Genomic DNA, 21,905 nt, shown 5'->3' on the forward strand with positions numbered 1-21,905 from the left:
GTGACCGACTCTGGAGTTGCAGTGCACATCACGCTTTACAGGCCGAGGGAGCCGGCGCACAGCTTCCGGGTCATGTGGCCAGCATGACTAAGCCGCTTCTGGCGAACCAGAGCAGCGCACGGAAACGCCGTTTACCTTCCCGCTGGAGCGGTACCTATTTATCTACTTGCACTTTGGCATGCTTTCAAACTGCTAGGTTGGCAGGAGCAGGGACCGAGCAACGGGAGCTCACCCCGTCATGGGGATTCAAACCGCGGACCTTTCGATTGGCAAGTCCTAGGCTCTGTGGTTTAACCCACAGTGCCACCCGTGTCCCATATAAAGTATGGTACTCCTACCAAAAAAGGGAGGGGGGAAGGAGAAAAACCTAGAATTGGATATATTTTAGCTCAGATCAGGCTTCACATGCAACCAGAGATTGTGCCAAGTCTAGTATAATATACAAACTATGGCTGAAACTTTGAAAACATTCAACAGACAGTCGAATAGTTGCAGTTTCCTAAATTTACTCCCATCTCCATAGTGCAGGAGGTTTGGGAGATGAAGGAACAGTCATAAATATGGCATGTCAATTCATTCCAAACCACCGTTAAGTTTCCCAAACCATGGCTGGCTTGTTTGTTTTACTTCATAAAATTTATATACCACTTGATTGTAGATAAAATCTCAAAGGGGTACACAAAAAAGATACTGTAAAACAATAAAACCATCACTTAAAAAATTACGATAATTTACAGAAGGTTAAAACCACAATAGAGGTTTGGTGTGATGTCTGAACAGAGTCATAGTTTATCCACCCTGATTATTATAAAATTCTGAAAATGGGATACTTTCTTCCCTCAGTCCCTTAACACCAAGGATATAAACATCTGTCATATGACCAGGCCTTTTTGTCAGCTAGAACTCCGTTCCGGCACTTCTCAGGTGGGTGCTATTGCCATTATAAGAAAACAAGGGAGGCGTTCATGGTGATTTCCGGCACCTCTTTTTCTAGAAAAATAGCACTATATATGACGGTAGCCAAACTATGTGGGAATAGATGGGGGATGTGATATAACTGAAGGCTACCTCAAACTGCCATGGACTAGCAGGAATAGAGCTCTGGAAACAGGTCATGTGACAAATATGGAACCGTAGAGGAAGGCCCCCTTTCCCTTGGTTTCTGAATCCTCATATTGGGAGAGGAGGAAGGGTTGTTTTTGTTCATTTAATTATTTTAATTATCTAGAATTTCTGATTAAATTAAATTAAATTTAATTTCTGATTAAATTTATTAGTTGCCTGGCAACCCAGGTTTTCTAACCAACCAATAATTTAGAGCCACTAAAATCCAATAAATAAGGTGACTGCAAATAGGAAGGCAAAAGTTTATTAGTGGTTTATTATTATCAAGCACATAACCCATTTATTTTTTATCAGAACAGAGTTGGCGACTGAGAATCTTACTTACCAGGTTCTTTCTATTTGGTCTGAATTTGTGTTTGGCATTTAATTCCCCTTTTCCCTGACAGTACTGGACACTCCGCTATCTCTTCCCTTTCCTTTAATGCCTGTATCTTCCACTATCGCGCTCCCCACTTGGGGAAAGAGTTCTTAGGAACCTGAAAGTCTGCCCCATCCATATCAAAGTGCACTGACTCGTCTACAGAAAGGGGCTTGATTTTACTTGCTGTGTGCTGCTACTGCTTCTGAGGGACCAAGGCAGCCATGTCTAAGACCCCTACAGGAAGGCTCAAGGCAGTTTTCTATTGCCAACAGCAAAGCTGTCTTTTGTGGCACCCGAGAAGATGCCCTCTGCTTAGGCCACATTCCTTTAAGCTTCCGAGAGTCCTGTGGCACTGTTGTGGGCTTCCAATATGTCTTCTAGATAAGCTACTGTCCCCCTTTTCTTCGGGCATCCTTCCAACAGCTCCTCGATACTCCGCACATGCTCAACAGCCCTTTCCAGGAATTTGCTCCTTTCGGGAAAATTCTCACCTATCCCCACTTCCTCTTCGGAAACTCCAGATTTCAAATACTGCAACATGTAAGATCCAATTACTTCTCCATGCTCAGCCACCGCCTTTTCGATGGCCGGCAGGTCCACCTCGTCTGCCAGGCTCAGCAAATGAAGCAGAGCGTGGCAGAGCTGCGTCCGCAGGCTGGCACTGTACTTGAACTCCAGGAAGTCTTGGGCCTCCTCGCTTCTCTGCAAGGCCACAACCAACGCACTCCAGATCTGGGAGAACTGCTCAGGGGTCCCGTAGCGCTTCCTTTCGGCTGGCACTGAGAGGGCAGCAGCTGATTTGATGCGGACTTTGAAATTCTTGCAGGACTTGACAACAGAGGTAAGGGCGTTATAGGCTTGGGCGGTCCAAAGGGCTTCTCCTAAAAGAATTTGAACCAGGAAAAAGCAAGGGTCAGGAGACTGGATAAGGTGCTTCATGGCCACAATCTGCCAAAAATCTAAGGTGGGCCATGTTCAAGGTCCTGTTGTTAACATATAAAGGCCTGAACAACTCAGGACCAGATTACCTGAAAGACCACCTGCCCATGTTCACTTAGATCACCAGTCTTCAACTGGTAGGTCAGGACCTACTAGTAGCTTGTGGCCTGATCCAACGTGGGTTATGACAGGAGCACTACCACAACACAAAAATATGGTAAAAGGTTGGAATGGGTCCCAAAATGCATTTGGGGGTTAAAAGTGGGTCCCGGGTCTGAAAAGATTGAAGATACCAACTTATATCACCAGGGAGAAATTCTACTCATGGCAGCACTGCACGCTACAGAATATCATAGGGTGGTGACCTGAAAACAGACATTATCTGTTACTGCCCCTGTACTGTGGAATGCCCTTACTTTCTGCCATATGTGAAGCAGCAATTGCCAGTTGCTTCAGATGTTTTGTGAAGACTTTACCATTTTTGCTGGGGTTTTCTCTGGCCTATAAAACCAGGCCCTGATTTCTTTGTGCAAATCTCCTGAACATCTGGTTTACTTGCCTTCATGGGGTTTATAAAAAGTTTTTTTTATTTTATTTAATGTATAATGTTTTCACATTGTACGTAGCGTGCATGGTTTAAGAGATTCTCAGAATATTAAGTGGTTTTGAAATACTTTTAAGTAAAATAAAAATGCAATGAATAAATGGAATTTCAGAGGCAGTGTGCCATTGAGTATGAGTGCCATCCCCAGTATGATACAACCGGGGTTTCCTTGGATTCTTACACCATACTGCCTGTGATCTGTAGACCAGGTGCCTTGAAGAGACAAGAAGGGAAATCTTTGCCAATATCCACTCAAAGGACACATGGTCCTAGGCCTCATTTTTGCACATCCATTTGGGATCAATAACATACAAGACAAATGAGGCACAGAAACATCGAACCATTGTTTTGCACTCACCCAGCGGCAAGGCAGGATTTTTGAAGACGTTCCCAAGTGCGTAGCAGGCGTTCCAGCAGACTTTCATTCTGTTTTCACTCTGCACTGTAGAGATCAAGGCATGTACAGATTCCTCAATGGGTTGGCTGAACCTGGGATTAGCAATCTGTGACGGCTGCAGAAAATGAAGGAGGTTTCCAAGGGCACGGACAGCATTGCTTTTCACCTGGAAGAGAGATTTTGAAATTCTGGTATGTGCAAGAAAATGGCTGCTGCCACTGCCTTCAGTCACAGATTTACCCAGGCTGTAAGGTGAGTGAGCATCAGAAACAGGACCTTCTTGGTGGTAGCGCTGTAGGTCTGGAATACCCTCCATTCGAAAATCTATCCAGCTCCCTCTGTGGCTTCTTTTCATTGTGAGTTAAAAACAGGTTTTCCCACCCAACTACTGCTGGTATTTGTATTGTGTTTTAGATTGCTACTTTTAATTTACTTTTGTGTGCGTTTTAAAGAGTTTTGCTTTATTATATGTGTTTGCAAAGCCACGTCAAGCGCCTATGAGCTGGAGTAGAAATAACAGTTCCACACTCCATCTGGTATATCATGCGAAGTCTGGGAAGCAGCTTCATTCCATGTTCCTTAAACTGAGGAGTGCACATATTGAACCAGATTCAAATTGCAATTCGGCCCCAGAACGTTTGGGAACAACCACTCCAAAGTGAAACTACCCCATAGTGTTGCTAAGACTGTAGAGGGGAGAGAAATGTTTCAGAGGGGCAGCCACGTCAGTCTGCTGCAGCAAAACAAGAAGTCGCATAGCATTTATTTTTGTAAACCTCTTTTTTCTGTAACAATCAAGCAGTATATAAATTTTGATAAATAAAAATAAATTTAAACACTAACAAATTTATTACGGCATAAGCTTTGTGAATTACAAGCCAGTTTGTTTATTTGACAAGACTCATATACTGCTCAAACAACAAAAACATCTAAGCACCTAAGAACAGAAGAAGTTGACTTTAGCTCCGATGAAGTGAATTTTAAACTCATAAAAGCTTATGTCACAGTAAATTTGTATTTCAGGTGCCACAAAGGCTGGAAAGATGGGAAATAAAGAAGCCACAAAACCTGCCCCCTTGTGGCAAGAGGTCATGTACAGAAGTGCAGCACCAGACTTCACATTCCCCTGAAAAGAACCGATTTGGAGCTTGCTTACAATCATAGCTGCTTGCCTCTCCAACAATGCAAAATCCCAGCTGGAGGCAGGAAACACCTTGAGAAAAATGTACTACATTTCCCAAAACACTCCATCACTTAGTCTATGTGGGACGACAACTACAGGTCCTGTTTTCAACTGCAAAGTCTCACCACTTCAGCCAGCCAGAGTGACATCACTGCCCTCTATGAATGCATTGGTTATTCCAATGCACTCCTGTTCTGGTCCTGGCTGAATGGTTAAGTGGATTCCTCAATGCGTCTAAATAACAAAACACATTTTGGCCACCAACTCTGGAACTCTTGGCACTCCCAGTATTTCAAGTGTGTCTGAATCCAAGAGCTACACACAAGTCCACAGCACCCCCAAATACAAAGGGATCGTCAATGCACTTGCCTTGTCTTTGTCCTTTGACGCATCAGTTGCCGACCGCAACATTTTCAGAAGCAGCAGGTCTGAGAATTCATCCTGGAAACTTTGTCCCAACAACTCCCTGCATTCCCAAAACGGGAAGGGGGATCAAAAGAGGAGAGATCATAATTAGAACTGCTGCAAGAAATGCACACATAATGCCCACCTGAGTAAAAGATGAAACTCAACAACAAAACTATGTTGAGATGAAACTCAACAACAAAACTATGTTGAGTTAGCATCAGACAAAACAGCAGTGCCCTTGGATTGGCCATTTCAAATTGTGGGAAGGAAATCCATGATTAAATTAGGAATCTATTGCTTGTTCTTCTACATACTTCTACTTACTGCTTTTTTTAAAAGTAAGAAATGAGTGATGTAAATTGAAGTCCCAGAATCAGATTCATTATGGACTACCTGCCCAATTCCCGCAAACACACACACACACACACACACACACACAGACACAATCTCATTAGGACAAAACAGCAGTATCAAAAACGAGGCTCTGGTACAGGGAGGTAGTAGAATTTTAAATGCCCCTGGGGCAACAGCACACAAATAGGCTTGTGTACCAAAACCCATCTTGAAGGTTGGTATCTGGATCCAACCACTAAAGGGGAGGACAGGGCCTTCTTTGTGGTGACCCATCAGCTTTAGAACTCCCCCCCCTTGAGGTGTTATCTTTTTGGCACTGAGTAGAACCTTCCCCCTTTCTCAAACACTTGTTTCTTTTAAATTTTATTTTATGGGGTTCAGTTGCTGTTTTTCCAAATGTCATTTAAATAATGATTTAATAAGATGTAAAAAAAAAAAAGTCCCAAAGGAGTTTGCTACATACATGTTGATGATCAGAGTGTCTGTCAGGTTGCCCAAGGACCAAGCTGCTTTGGCACGGACATTTGGAGAACTGTCACAGAGGGAATCCAGGATTGCGTTGGCTGTGTCCGCAACGAACATCACATCCTAAGGATAGATATTGACCATTTTTTTCGGTCCATTTGATTTCACCCTCTTCCCCAGGAACCCTGCTTGGCTGATTTTATATATCACAACCCAGCAAGGGATTTTTGTAGGAGTGTCTAGCTCAGCTGCCACACAAGGGTGTCTGGATACATTTGCAGCTTTTTAGTTTAGAAAAAAGGTAAGCAGGAGGCAACATGAGTGTATAAAATTAAACATGGTGTAGAGAAAGTGAGTAATAACAACAACAAAAAGGTCTCCCTGTCTCCTAACACAAGAATTCAGGGGCATCCGTTAAAAGAAGAATGCTGGAAGATACAGGACAGACAAAAGGAAGCAGAAAGAATTTGCTTCCACATCAGGCAGTGATGGCCACCAACTTAGATAGCTTTAAAAGAGAATCGGCTAAATTTGGGGAAGGCTATCAATGGCTACAAGCCACAATGACTAAGTTCTGCCTCGACTATCAGAGGCAGTAGGCTCCTGAATGCTAGTGGCTGGAAACCACAGGCAGAAAGGATCCCTATAGGCATCTGGGGAGAACCGGATCCTGGACTAGATAGACCACTGACTTGATCCACCAGGCTCCTCTTAAATTCTCCTGCTGGTTGTCACTGGCTGAGCATTCTTACCCTGCTTCTACCTACGACTGGCCAAGCTGCTCTTATGGTTACCCATGAGAGGGATGGGGCAATTAGAGAGAACTGAACAGAGTCTGGACCATGAGAAAGGACAGGAAATGGGGGCAGAAGAAGAAAACTGAAGAGCAAATAAGCCAGCGGTGAAGCTGTAGCCCTACGGATGTTGGTCTAAAACACCCATAAGCTTCAGATAGCATGTTAATGGTAAGGGATGATGGGTGTTGTAGTCCACCAAACTTCTGTCTCAAAACAGCTGTCGGCTACGTGTTTTCAAGAAGCCTACAAGGGCAGGAAGGCAATATCTCTCCCCTGTTTATCCCCAGCAAGTGGGAGTTATGCTGACTCCGGATATGGAGTTCATTTTATTCCTCTTGGTATGGTCACTACTCCTGTGGCAAAGTTATCCTAGTGATTTAAGCTTTTAAAAAGCCAACCTTCCTTCAGCTTTGTAAAGAAGCCTGCAGAAGTTACTAGCCTGCAAACTTTAATAGGCTGCTAAGAGGCTAATAGCCTGCATTTCCATGTTGGCCATGAAGGAAAGGAAGCCCCCTGCTCCTTGGTAGGCAAGGAATCACAGGCTACTGGCCTCTTAGCAGCAGGCTGGTGGAAGAAGAATGAAGTGGTTACCTGCACGGAATTCCTGGTTGCCTATGCCTATCCGGTGCATCACTAACTGCAGAGTTGGCCTTCCTCTACATATCACGGACACTGTATTACATTTTATCCAATATACCCCATCACCTTGATTGACTGTTAATTACTGACGGGTTGTATGAGGTGCCCAAACTTCACTGGTCTCCTGATACTACAAGGGCCTCTGAGTACATTTTCATCTAATTGGTGCTCCAGCTACTTAAAATCAAGTGCAATTACCCCAAACCGCTAATCTTATCCTTTCACTAATCACAACCTATCATTAAATTAATTGCTTCTCAGTACTCCCCAGTGACCTTACAACTCTAATCTGCTCTTCAGTGTCACGCTCCATTTGTCTTCTCCTTTCTTTGCCATTGCTATTATTCATTTAAAGAAAAAAAAGCCACACACACACTCTTTTTAGCTTCAGCTGTTTGTGTGTTTAGCTTAGCAGTGCTCTCTGAAAGAGCAGCCTGCTTACTAAAGGACTTGCAAACATACACATGAGGTTTGAACAGAAATGCTAATCTCAAGCTGTGCTTTGGGAGCCCAAAGGATTGTCAAGTGAGTAGTTATACTCAGTTATATACAGGAGAAATTTATAATATCGATGTCCCACCCACTGGAGAAGGGAGACATTTGTCCAGGACCCAAGTAGGGTGATGTGTAACTAGACCTGTATACTTGCTTCAGTCCCGTGTTGAAAGAAGCTACAAGCAAAAAGGTCCAAAATTTGAACAGGCTGAAGACATTGGTGCAAATATAGCAGTGATTTTACGGGTGGCTAAATTAAGACTTGCAATCTGCCCTTCATGGCAAAAGTGACAGAATTTGCATTTGTGTGTGGTGGTGGAGGAAAAAAAACAGAAGATTTTGAGGGCTTTTGGACCCCTTTCATTTTCTATGCAAGTCAGAAATTCAACACGGACATGAATGCATTTAAACATTTTCATGGCAGTGAAAAAGAACCACAAAACATTATGAAGCGTATGAAATTTGCAGTTGTAAGGGTTAGTGTACAGTCGTACCTTGGTTCTCGAAGGGCGTAGCTGCCAAAACAAATCGGCTCCCAAAACCGGAAGCAAGTGCTATGGTTTGTGAACGTTTTTCAGAAGCCAAACATCCGAAATGGCTTCCGCTTGAATACAGGAAGCTCCTGCAGCCAATCGGAAGCTGTGCCTTTTCGAACGGTTTCGGGAGTCAAATGGACTCCTAGAACGCATTCAGTTCGAGAACCAAGGTACCATTGTATATGCATTTTGTACGTAATACAATTTAAATGTCCCATAGCGCATGTTTAACGTTTTGTAAATTAAAACTTTGAAGACTGATTTATAATAGGACAGAGAACTACACTTGTCAATGCCACAGCAAAGTGAGAGACTGAACACACTAGCAGGCCTCATCCTCTCATAGAACTCACTGTCATAAGATGTGGTGATGGCCTCTTGTTCTGACAGCTTTAAAGGGGAACCAGCCTTCTTCTCATCCCTGAAGTTGCCTATCTAAAATCTACCTTCTATTTCCACTGTCAGAAATGTTATGGCCCTGAATACCAATTGCTGGGTATCCCAGGCAGGGAAATCACTATTGGGCTCAGGTCCTGCTTGTCAGATTCCAAATAGGCATCTGGTTGGCCAATATGAGAACAGGATGCTGAACTAGACAGATCACTGGCCTGATCCAGTGTGCTCTTTTTAAGCTGCTGTTGTTGGACTAGATGGGCCACTTGCCTGATCCAGCAGGGCTTTTGCTATGCTCCTATATAAATTATTATTCTTATGTTGAGTGAAGAATTACATCTTGCCTGCCTTGGATTTCACTGGGTGACCCTGAGTTTAGGAGTCTAGTAGCTCAAAGTTAGAAGGTTTCATCTGCATGGAAAAAGCAGAACAGCAAAAAAAATCCCACAATCACCCCCCCCCCCAGTTAGTAGTTTTGTGGGCTTATTTACAAGGCTAGACTTAACAACAACACTGTTCCCATTTCATAACAAGATACAAAGCAAAACCAAAAGGAACAGAGGAAACAGAGATCAAGCTATGACCTGCTGGAGAGACGGGAAGACAACGTAGACCCCAAGCGCACGAGCGGCAGCAGCTTTCACCAGTGGATTCTCACTGTGGTTGAGCCCAAGAAGAATAGTGATGCAGAGGATTTGCTTGTCGCCCTGCCCATCAGCAAAAGGAGAGAAGTCATCAGTCAAACATCACGCAGCCAAACTCATTTTGTTGAAAGGATTTCAGCCCAGGGTTAAAATGGTTAAGTTAAAACAAAAACAAAAACAGAAAATATGGAAGTCTAACAGACTGAAGCTACTGCCAAGGGATTTTAAACAAAGTCACAGTGAGCCACAGTAAAGGCATCATGGCAAACCACATTGGAGGGTTTGTATCCTGGTGTCCAGCAGGGTTGAAGAACCTGGAGCCCAGGGGAACCTCACCCTGAGCCACACACCCCTGTGCAGCCACAACCTCTCACCCCAGGCCATCCCTTTCACCAGCCTTGAATCACACCCTCCTTGAATACTTTTTGCCAGGCTGGAATGTGTCTGTGGTCCCTGACAATGCAGCATCTTGCTTGCTTGGATGACAGAGAGGTAGAAACCAGCCATCCTTACCAAGGCAACGTTTACACCCATTGCTCCACCTACTTTTTGCCTCTTTCATTCCCACAGGAATACTGACATGTAAAGCTTAGCAACATGCTTACTGGGAGACCACTGAAAGCTTCTGGTAAGATGGAAGAGAGAGCATTGCAAGAGCTGGTCTGAAGTGTTGGATGTTGGGCGTTTTGGAGTGCGCCCAGTAAGGGTCCATTCAGCATTCTAGTCCAGAATGTTACAACCTACAGGGAAAGCAAAAGCCTGGTTGCATTATAACCCCTAGGAGTCTTTCAGTAAATTGCTACATAGAATCACAGCACTGGAAGAGATCACTCAGTCAATGCAGGGTTCAATGAGAGCATCCCTAACAGGAGACTGTTCAAGCACTGTCTGTTAAATACATCCAGTGAAAGGGAATCCTCCAGTTCTAGCTGTAAGGAGACTTATACTGAGACTTCACCAAATTCTGCTTCCTTGTAAGTTTCCATCCATTAAATTCTAACCCTGCTGGTTAGAGTAACAGAGAATAAGTCTGTTCCTTCTGTATGGCAGTCACCTTAAACCAGTAGGCATAATATCATGTCTCCCCTTAATCGTCTCTACTCCTGGCTAAAGATACCCAGTTTCTTGCCAACTACTCCTCACAAGAGGTGGTTTCCAGACCCCTCCAGACCCCTCACCCATTCATTTATTGCTAAACAAAGGATCTACATTCAGACACTATTTCAAAAGCTTGAAAAATGGAATCGACCACATGCATATTATACACACCAGGTCGACAGGCACCCGTTGATCTGCAGTGACAGCCTCATCTGACTTGTGCTGCTGTATTATACCGACACCAAGCTCATCCAGGAGCTGACAAAAAAAACCAAACACACACACACACAAACACAGAAAATGAATAAACTGAAATACATCCACAAGTGTATGGAACAAAACATCATGCGGCCCCAGGTAACTTTCTTACTGATCTGTCTTATTGACCAATTCCCATTCTCCCCAATTTAGAAAATAAAAAACCTCCAGGGAAAACGACAACAAGGCAGTCACAATATATATGTTGCTGTGGTGTCCTTTAAATGTTGTTTTTCAAGTTATAACATGGAAGCTGCTGTTAGCTTAACTGGATGGCCTTTTCAACTATGGAATTTAAATTGTATAATGCCCTCCACATAGATGCTCGTCTGACAACCACACAATAGTGTTTTACCAGCAAGGTGAAGAATGCTCTTCTGTTCTTACAGGTCTCTTAAACACAATGAGTACAGTCATCTGGTACTTTTAGATGCTTGAACCAAATTATTCCTCTTGCAGGTTTTTAGATTTTAGCTGCTCTTATGATAGGTTCCTCCACAAACACACACCAGTGTTATTTATAAATTGGTGTTGCTGTCTTTATTGCCATTTCTTAAATTTTGATTTGTTATTACATGGGTCTGTAAACTGCTCAAAGAGCTAGGCTGAATATATATGAATTTAATGAACAAAAAAGTGCATTTATCTGGAATCAAAGAAGTTTGGACAGAAGCTATTTTTTACCATACAACACCAACACTGGACAAACTCTACAAGCTCTTACTTTTGCCCCGTGGAGCTGGATGGATGGATCTGTTTCCTCCATGCACTTACAAGCCACTTCACCAAGCTCTAGCAGATAGCTCTGAGAGACTGAGAAATACCCCTTGACAAGTAGGGCTAGGACCTGTAATAGATAAAGATGGAGAGAAGAGCATGTGTCAGATAAACATAGGCAGCTACATTCCTCCAGCAGTGGGAATCCTCTGGGTCATGGGCCAATCCTGGTCTGTCAGTAGGGCTGCATCTAAACAGCTATAAAAAACACTCTGAAAACGCTCTGCAAAAAACTGTTTCAAAGTTCACAATGGAAAATTTCATAGTGTTCCGATTTCAGCTCTACACCATCTATTGTCACAGTGTTATAACGCACTTATAACTTTTTTTAAAAAAACTAATGTAGCTTAGTCCTGGGTCTAATTTGGTCCGCAAGGCCATTTCCCCAAAACCACACCCGCCTGCTTATCAGCTGATGTCACTTGAAATGTCACCTGATGGGCAGGAAGACAGGGATAATACCTGTATTGGCTGTTCTCAATGGGCACAGCCAGAGCACCTTAATGTAATAGCCCCCAATTGAGTAGTTGATAAGTTGGTGCTGAAGCCTGATTCAGGAGGGGGTTTTGCATGGAAACGCCTACTAAAACAGAGGGAGGAAACTTCATTTTGGCAGCACCTTGCAACCAACTTCCCTGTGACATCAGGTGATCAACAGGTGGGCCAGCATGTGTTTTCCGACTGAGCTATGGTCTTCAATGTGCCAGAGGACTCCCTTGTTTTAACTGTAGGAAGAAGGTGGCTATCATTCTGGCCATCTGGCCTCATTGACTTACCTGCAAGGACTCCAGCCGAACTGGAGAGGGTTCGTATATGCTAGTGGCTGGCAGGCAGCCGGTGTCGCTATCTGAATAGCTGTCTTCCTTGGGCAGCACAACCAGAGAGATGCAGAGATTTAGGAGCCAGCAGGGCTCTGCTGGTTCGTTTCCCACAGCAAGGGGCTCATCTCCTGGAGCTGCTGGGGCTTCTTTGCGCCATTCAGGTACGCCAGAGCATGTAGCTGAATGCGGTATGGCAGAGCGGCCATCACTGAGCCCTGAAGAGCTGGGCAGCTGCAAAAGGCGGCGAACCTCCGGCAAAGGAGCCTGAGCCGATACGATGGCTCCTAGCAGTGTGAGGCTTAACACTCGAACGTTAACATCTAGTAGAAAGAAACAAAGAGCACCTGTGAGGCAGCTACAGTAAGGCCACGGCCAGGCCACTACCTTGTATGCATTGTATACTCTGGCATCATGGTAAGTCTTAAAATGCAGAGATCAGCAACTGGAAGCCCTAGGGCCAAATGTGACTCCCCTTGGCTCGCTGCCAGTTGCCAACCCAAATTGGGGTGGGGGGCGCTCCAATTCGTGGAGCAGAAATATTTGACACCATTCCCCAGGGTTTCCGGCAGCAACTGACAAGTACACCGCTGGGTTACATGCCATAATGCAGCAGTCAGTTTCTCAGAATGGAAGTTTAATACACCGAAGACCATTAACATGCAAGGCTGTGGCACTAACCCACATCCCCAAGGAGAACTGGGACCTGCGCTTACCTTTGTGTCTAATGTATGGCTTTATCTGGTGCCATACTCTTGTCAGCAGCCCAGGTTTTAGACGGCTGTATGGCGCGTTTGATACCAGATTGGCAAGGCACTGGAAACGTGGAAGGAAAAGAGAAGATGTTAGCAAGTCACTTAAAAAGTAGACACCATGTATGCTTCTTGTGCATTAGTACCTACAGGAGGACTGTCTTGGGCAAGGACTAGTAGCCGTAATAGGCTTAGTAATCCTTATTTCTGGTTGTCTGTAGATTAGCAACAAGACCATAGCCATCATGGCTAATAGCACTGATTATGAGAATCTGCACAACTGCTGGAGAAACAATGCATGCTGCAAAAAATTACTTTTAAACCCTGCTGGCAAGCAAACTAGTAGAATTGACAACATAAAGGGAATTCCTGCAGGCAAAGGTTTACCTTGATTATTTGGGTGAGCGTCTGGGAAGAGGATTCAGCCACCAAGGCCAGCAGCAGACAGCGGTGGAGCTCTCGGATGCTGGATGCAATGGAAACCGAGAAGGGTGTGAAGGCTCTCCTGTGATCAACTGCATCTTCAGCAATGGAAAGGAACTGCTTGGAGCCTTCCAAGATGGCCGAGAGAACTTGGAGGGCACAGGCCCGTGTCTGGAAGAGGGAGGGATTCATTTCACGGGAAGGACAATAATAGCTCAGTGGTAAGGCAAAGACCCTACAGACAGATGGTCCTGGGTTTGATCCCTACCACCTCCTAGTTAGAAGGAACAGAGATCAGGCAATGGGGAAAGACCCTGGAGAGCCATGGCTGCTCAAAAGTAGACAATGCTGGGCTAGACTGATAAAGAGTCTGACTTGGTATAAAGCAGCTCCCTACAACATAATAAGGATGATAATAAAACAAGATCGCTTACACATCAAAATGGCTTCTAAGTGGTTTACAAGATCAGTTATGAAATCCATGCACAATTAAAACACACACAAAAACAAGCCTGTTATAAAGTGTTAATAGTTAAAAAAAACCCTATTACATTAGGTAAGACTTTCCTTGAAGTTGGGACTTCCCAAACAGGTGGAAGAGCCAGTGGAATGCCAATACTGATGAGGCCTCTCGTAGTTCAGCCACCAGTGAAAAAGCCTACCTCTGTGTTACAACAAGGCACAAGTGCTAGTACCAAAGCTGGGTATTCAAGGGATAAAGAGGACAGGCAGTCTGACATGGAAAGGTTGGATAAACCAAGAATGAAAGTCCACCAGTGAAAGTCTACAGCCGCCAGTCAACTTCTTACCTTTGGAGAAGGATCTTTTAAAGCAATGGTCATCAAGGATGCAGACTGTGGGCTTCCTATTCCAGGCACATCGGGAACAAATGCTGACCAGTAACCATACAGGACTTTCTTCTCTATCGATTTCACAGTGGAAAGGAAGCAAGTTAAAGCCCCTTGACGAACTTTTGCTTGGAAAGACCTTGCACAAAACAAGAGAATACATTTTTAGGTGCACAGAACAGATAACGGATTTAAAAACCTGGATTAGATTTATTTATTTATAAAAAGTATTTATATACTGCTAAATCATAAAAGATATCAAAGTGGTTTACAACATCGAAAAGATAATAACCATACAACAATAGTGTTAAAAATAATCTTAAAGTATACTTTATAGGTTTACACCAACCTTGTTTTACTCTGTATCCCCCCTTCAGCATCAGAATACTCTGAGTCGCTGCTGCTAATTCTTTTCCAGCCCAAAGCACTCAGAGGTACATGGTCATTCCCAAATGACGAGTGTATGTCACTGGAAGCTTGATTCCAGACATCTGAATCAGAATCTTGCAGTGCATCTCCACGTAACTTCTGCTTCTCTGGTTTACCTCCTCTGTCACTTTCTGGCTGCCCTTTCAGCTCTTCTTCCAACTTTCCCTTCTTCTGCTTCCCTTTGGGCTTTTTCTTCCTGCTCTGTTGTTTGAGAAGAGAATCATGCACAGAGAGGGGTAATCAGAGTTTTGGTTTTATATAATGAAACAAGAATAATCAGCATCAGCAGCCAGAGTACATCAACTTCCCCATACCTCTTCAGCACAATTTAAAGTTTTATTCCTGCATGCCTAAGAAAGCATCTTGTCAGAAATGTCATTCATATACAAAATTTGATCACCAATATGTATGTGAGTAATGCTTTTCCTGAGTGCTCAAAGAGCTTAACACTTTCCCCCAGAAATCCCAATGACTCTGTAGAGGAGATCAACATTATTAACTCCAGACATAACGGAAAATATAAAATGCAATGCCACTTTGAATCTGGCAACAATCTGACTAAACAGTCTAATCTTGGATGCACAAGGAATCAAGGAGAAATAACTGGCTACCAGATTCAGTCTAAACCTACACAAACACACACATTCCCCTGTTACAGAGGAGACACTGTGACCAATAAAAAGTGCTTTGGCTGAGCTCACCCTGTACACTGAGGTGCTATTTGAACCAGAGGCTTCTAGCTCACAGCTCATGTGGTTAACCATCACACAACTTTTTCTGAGGAAAGTCTGCCCCCTTTCAAAGTAGGCAAAACTTTCTTAAAAGGGTAAAACCAGCCTCTTTGCTTATTCCCTTCAAACTCCCCCTCAAGCCTCCTTTGCCAAAACCTGATTCCAAGGCCATACTGAAACTAGGCTTGTACTTAAAACAGTCATCTGTATGGAAACAAAAGCATATCCCACCCATTAACCTGCCTCTCCTTCCCCTGAATTCTGTAAACTCTCATGCATTTAGAGATTAATGATTCTAGACAAGCATACAAACCAGGGGAGTGCAGGGCATGTATTTTCACTATTCTCTTTTATAGATGGCCCCCTGCCCTTCCGGTATCTGTCACAAAATGTCATTGCCTAGACATCCTTAAAAAATGGTGAAGCAGAGGCCAGCGAGTGTATGAAAAATGTGCTCAGTCTGTGCGGATGCAGCGTTTGAACTATTTTTAAATGGTAGATTTACACAAATGAAAGATCAATGCAAAAATATGTTTACCCCAGTCATTTTAGCATTTCTCAGGTCTGACTTCTCCTGCTTGTCCGGCGACCTGCTGTCATATTGAGGAAGCAATGCTGGATATAAAACGGCCGGCATTTCTATGTTCAGTCCAGGAAGCCCATGGAACATGCACTTCTAAAATGAGAAACAACACCCCACCCCCCATGAGAATTGCATTATTTGGTGACAGCAAGTCAATACGCAGTGGGTCCCTTCTTGTTTTTGGAAATGTTCTACTTCAGTGGCTCCAGACAAAAGCTACCCTCCTCTTTCTTCAAGGTGTCTCTGGATTCCTGTGTCATCCCTCCTAATTCTTTTGCTAAACATTCCTAAATTCACTTCAGATTTCTCACTATACATTAAAAAAACCGCAGCTTTGCTACTCTAAAATTCCTTGTAGGATTTTTAAAGCATGCCAACCAAATCTATCCATGCAAACTCAGCTGAAAATGCCCAGCTAGAACCTGCCCACATAAGCTGCACTCAAATGTAAAAGAAGATGATGATAAAGAAACCATGATTTATCCTAATGGGAATTAGCCTAACCTCCACCAGAGGCTCACGTGTTCCCTGTCTCTCCTCTGGCACAACCATAGAGAGATCAGGAACTTTTGCTTTCATTTTAGGTTAGCGAGTTTAGCTCTAAACTGTGGCTAATCTTAACTATGGTTTGTTGAAAAGGTTGCTTTAATCCATGGTTTATAATGGACTTGTTTCAAATGACCATAGATTAAGAAGTTTGCTGATTAAAGTGACACAAATGATGGTTAATAAAAAAAAGGAAGTGAGAGTTTCCCAAGTCTTCCTTGAAGCTGCAATAAAGGAGAGAGGACAGGGCAGCATTCAAACCTGGGGGAGCGGGGGGGGGGGGAGAGGCTCATTTCTGTCCTGATACACCAGACTTCCCCATCTGATGTACTTTGGATGTCGTTGGACTAAAACTCCCAACATCCCAAATGTAGTCTAACAGATCTAGAGAACACCATGTCTGGAAATGCTTCGATACACTATAGTTTTATCATGATATCCAAATCAAGACACAAATTTAGTCCTAGAAAGTGACGGAATTTCAAAAGCAGACTGCAAGAATGGAATACAGGAGGCTGAAAGGCAGGATCTTATTGCTAAGACAAGTATTTGCAGTGCAGATTATGAGAAGCATCATGGCCAGAAAGTTCACCTTCCTCTATGACAAAAGGGATCGAAAAGGGATAGACTTCCATTTTAAACAAGTCACCTTTAATACAGCAAGAAGGGAACCGAGATGATCAGTTTGTGTCAACTTCATCTTCCCACCATTTAAGAGTAACTGGATTCCTTTCAAGGCGTTCTGCAACAACTAGAAGACCGGGGGTGGGGGTGGGGGAGAGAACAACAACATTAGCCACTTGGCCCATCAACTTGGCACTGTCTGAAGTCACAATGTTGTAGCACATGATACAATTAGTGTAAAGCATTAAATTTCATCTGCAACTCTTTCCCAAAATCCAGAAAGTATTTCACAGCATCACACCCAAATTTAGTCACAAGCTCAGCATGTGGCTTTGACCAAACAAGAATCTTCGGGCCTATGATACAGGACTGCACATTAAATCAATTTCAAAATGTTATCAGATTGTTCCACTGGCAAGATCTGCAACATTAAAAACAGCAAAGTAAGAGGAGTTGGCCAACTAATTATGAGTTGCAAGCAAACTCATTGGAGAGGGGTATAACTGTGAAACAGAGCATATGCATTCCATTATATGCCATCCCAGTTCCAGTTAAGAGATTTCCTGTACATCAGACAAGGAAAAGACTTCTTTCGAGAACCCGGAGCATTTTCCAAAACATGACTGCAAGCAAAGCTGATATGCTCCTTCAGCAATAGGTTGACCACAATTTAAGACAACACAATGACTAAGTACAACAATGCAATATCAATATAAACTCTTTATATAATCTATATAAAGAGAACATTGAACAATATGAAAAACCAAATAAACAGAGATCTTATAAATCTCTGAAAGTCACAAAATGTGCACTCTTGATGGATTCTCTTGAAAACATAGAACCAAATAAACACGAGTCTTATAAGTCTCTGAAAGTCTTTGTAGACTAAGCAAGTCTCTGAAAGAAGCAATGGGTCAGATTCTTATCTGATGAAAAGAAGCTGTAAAGCTTTGTTTTATGATGTCCGATGCTGCCGAAGTGGTCTGCAAACAGACATAGTGAACAATGATTCTGGATATACCCACTGTTTTGTAGAATTCTTCTTCAGCACAGCAGAAAGTTATAACTTTATGACCACTGCTCCATAGATATTGTTGTTACACAATTCCATTCACCATATAGATGGGTTTATGAAGCATTTCTGTATCCTTCTGCTGTGCTGAAGAAGAATTCTATTAAACAGTGGGTATATCTTTCAGAGACTTGCATAGTCTACAAAGACTTTCAGAGACTTATAAGACTCATGTTTATTTGGTTCTATGTTTTCAAGAGAATCCATCAAGAGTGCACATTTTGTGACTTTCAGAGATTTATAAGATTTCTGTTTATTTGGTTTTTCATATTGTTCAATGTTCCGTATAGATATATAAAGAGTTTATATTGATATTGCATTGTTGTACTTGGTCATCGTGTTGCCTTGGATATTACTGATAATTGTTTGCAACACAGGTGTTTAATTGTTTGGTTACACAATTTAAGACAGGCACAGAGAATCTTCTTCAGCCCAAGGGCCACTTTCCCACATGCACAACCGTCTGGGAGCCATATGCCAGCAACAGGTGGAGCCAAAACAAAAAGCAGGCATGGACAGAGCAGGTGGTGTCAAAAATGGCACAAGCACACCACAAACATACATGTTTACCCTGCTCCAAAGCAATTAGGCTTGGGAAAAGGAATTTTATTGTTAAATAAAAGGGACATTGCTGTAGGGCATTGCTGCATTTTACAGTTGAGGAAACCATCCCCAGAAGTGATCAGGAAAGTTGCTGCTAACCAGTGTGTCTCAGACAAAAGGGCCACATTTGCTTACCATGCAAAAGGTGATGTCATCCACCCCAGATCCTTTTGAAGACTGTAAGACACTAAGAAAAGCCTGAAAGCAGAGTTCTCTGTAAGGTTCCTCCAGACCTGATTGCCCAGGTGTGCTAAAAAACAACAACAAGCAGTTAAACCCAAATCAGAGCAGGCAAGAATGTCTATTATAGAGAAAAAAGACACCAGCAGAGCAGTTTTCCTTACCTGAGGCAGAGATTTGCCATGCTAAGCACTGCGGCCCTCTTAAGCTCGGTGTCGGTCTGAGCAGGGCTGCTGAGTTGCACCAGAAGTCCATTTTCTCCCAGCAAATCCGGAAGATACTAAAAATATAAAATACCAGCCCCCACACTGCTAGATACATGATCCAATTATTATTATTATTCAAATGAAAACGGCTTAATATCTCATAATATCCTGAAGCCAAAACAGACTAATACTCAACTGCATGAAAGATAAAAACAGAACAATGATGAGGGGCCCCAACATGACATCCTCAGACACCCCCCTTGGCAACTGCTAAGGCTCCTTGGCCCTGCATCATCCTGACACCAGATGACTGATAGGGGAATGGTTCCACCTTGTTCTCAACCCACCTTTTGGCACTTAGATCCAGTGTTGTGGACAGAAGCTGCCAAGGCCTGCAGGATTTCAACATGCGTCCAAGTGCTGCACTGCTTCAGCGCAGAGATAAAATAAGGCAGAAGATATTTCAGACTCTCCTCATCAACTATAACCTGCGATTGTATAAAGAAATTGTTTTAAACCTCTATGACATCTCACCTTTCCTTTTCCTAAATTAAAAAGTCCTAAATGTTTTCTCATATGAGAGTTGTTCCAGCCCCTTGATCTTATTTGTTGCCCTTTTCTGCACCTTTTGCAGCTCTACAATATCCTTTTTGAGGTGAGGAGACCAGAACTGCCCACAGCACCCCAAACATAGTCACATCATAGATTTGTATTGAAAGGAAAGGTATCAAGAATTTATCTAACATGGTGTTTGCCTTTTCCACAGGTGCCGCATAATGAGTCATCATTCTCACACGGTTATTCACTGTGAACCCCAAATCTCAGACCCCATTCATATGAAGTTAGGACTTCTTGCCCCAATGTGCATAACTTTATACTTGCTCAGGAAACTACCTGAGATCAGACTAGTTGTCCACCTAGCCCAATACTGCCTGTTCCAACTGGCAGCAGCTCTCCAGGCTAACCGGCAAAAGCCCCTCTCAATCACCCACTCATGATCCTCCTTATAACTGCAGGTGCTGGAACATATGCCCTACCAGTCACCTAAGGACGCTTCCCATTTCAGAGAACTCGGAATACTGCAATAAATACTGCAGCGCAACAACCATTCAATTCTCTGGTCCCAGAGACAGCTGAGCAAAAACCACGTGGGGGCACGAACACTGCTATGTGTGTGAACGCACTCCTAGCTTCAACTCACACACTGGATCAGAAAGTAGGGGAGGCCGGGGTGGGAGAAATTAATTTTCTTACCGGAAATCTGTTAAGCAAGTGATGAATCAGCTGGCAAACTTTGTTGACAAGATGTTCTTGAGTAAGTGGTACAAGCTTGCAAGCCTGAACAAGTAGTTCACAGACATCCTGCAAAGTAAAGCACACTCAAGATTTTTAAATTTTTATTTTTAAAATTGACTTTATATATTGCCCTATACAGTGGTACCTCGGGTTAAGTACTTAATTCGCTCCGGAGGTCCGTTCTTAACCTGAAACTGTTCTTAACCTGAAGCACCACTTTAGCTAATAGGGCCTCCTGCTGCCGCCGCACCGCCGGAGCACGATTTCTGTTCTCACCCTGAAGCAAAGTTCTTAACCTGAAGCACTATTTCCGGGTTAGCAGAGTCTGTAACCTGAAGTGTATGTAACCTGAAGCGTATGTAACCTGAGGTACCACTGAACCAGGAGGTCTCAGGGCGGTTCTCAGAACAGAACATGCGTTGCCAGAGGGCCTTTCCTTCCAAGGAGCTGACAACCCGACCCCACGTCACCATGTATCCTCACGATACCCTGCGAGGGAGGGTGAGGGAAGAGAGACTAGCCCATCGTAAGTTGCCCAGCCAGCTTCATGGCTCGGGGAGGATTTGAACCCCGGTCTCTCCCATCCGGAACTCTCCGCCCTCCCGCTCCCTCCCTTTATGCGCCCCCGCCCACCTCTACACCCTCCTCCTCTTCCTCAGCCCCCTCACCTCCGGCCTCGGCGCCCCCGGCCCCGCTCCCCCCGGCCCGCAAGTCTCGGAGATGAGCTGGTCGAAGAGCAGGTGGAGCTCAGTGCGGCGGCCGCTGTCGCCTCCCGGGACCTGGCTGGCGTCGCCCCCGAGCCGCAGGGCGCTAAGACGGGCGAGGTAGCGCTTCAGGAAGGGCGCGGGTTCAAGCCCCGCCGCTCCCTCTCTTAGCGTTGCGGCCTCGGCCGCCATTTTCCCAGCTCGGCTGCCGGTTGCCACGGCGACGGAGCCGCGCGGCCGGAACTTCCGGTGGAGAATGGAAAAGCCGCCATTAGCCGTGCCCGAGTCTCGGTGGGCGCTGCTCTAGGCTGCGACGTCTCTGTGGTGGAAAGCCCCGCTTGGCCAGGCGTTGGAATTCGCTTCTCTGGGCAGGCGCTGCGTGTCCTCGAGCGCCCCCTGGTTGCAGCTCGGCATTTAGTTCGTAGGACTTAAGCCTGAAAGTAAGCAAGCCGCGAAACTATGACACAGCTGGATATTGCTGGCTGGGGCTGATGTAGTCCAAAATATCCGGAGAGCAGCTCATTGGCAAAGGCTGGCACAGACACTCGATGATACTGGCGGTCGCTGTTTTAAGTGTCTCGGTTTGCACAGCACGCTTTGCACAGCATTGAGATTTG

General features: G+C 44.1%; 1 protein-coding gene across 1 annotated transcript; it reads right to left on the reverse strand.

The window, feature by feature from the left end:
• Positions 1 to 1,353: 1,353 nt before the first annotated feature.
• Positions 1,354 to 21,516, reverse strand: HEATR6 (HEAT repeat containing 6). The gene is made up of 20 exons (XM_080982810.1): positions 21,253 to 21,516; positions 20,543 to 20,650; positions 19,636 to 19,776; positions 19,247 to 19,362; positions 19,038 to 19,152; positions 17,253 to 17,354; positions 16,013 to 16,150; positions 14,664 to 14,944; positions 14,276 to 14,453; positions 13,431 to 13,637; positions 13,008 to 13,107; positions 12,250 to 12,614; positions 11,421 to 11,543; positions 10,610 to 10,696; positions 9,946 to 10,080; positions 9,281 to 9,403; positions 5,835 to 5,959; positions 4,979 to 5,075; positions 3,388 to 3,592; positions 1,354 to 2,367 (listed from the first exon to the last, which is right to left on the reverse strand). The coding sequence occupies exons 1-20, from the start codon at positions 21,478 to 21,480 to the stop codon at positions 1,814 to 1,816; spliced, it is 3,528 nt and encodes a 1,175-aa protein (XP_080838936.1). The 5' UTR covers positions 21,481 to 21,516; the 3' UTR covers positions 1,354 to 1,813.
• Between the last annotated feature and the right edge of the window lie 389 nt (positions 21,517 to 21,905).

Source organism: Podarcis pityusensis, assembly GCF_964106645.2.
Source record: "Podarcis pityusensis genome assembly, chromosome: 15".
NCBI lineage: Eukaryota > Metazoa > Chordata > Lepidosauria > Squamata > Lacertidae > Podarcis > Podarcis pityusensis.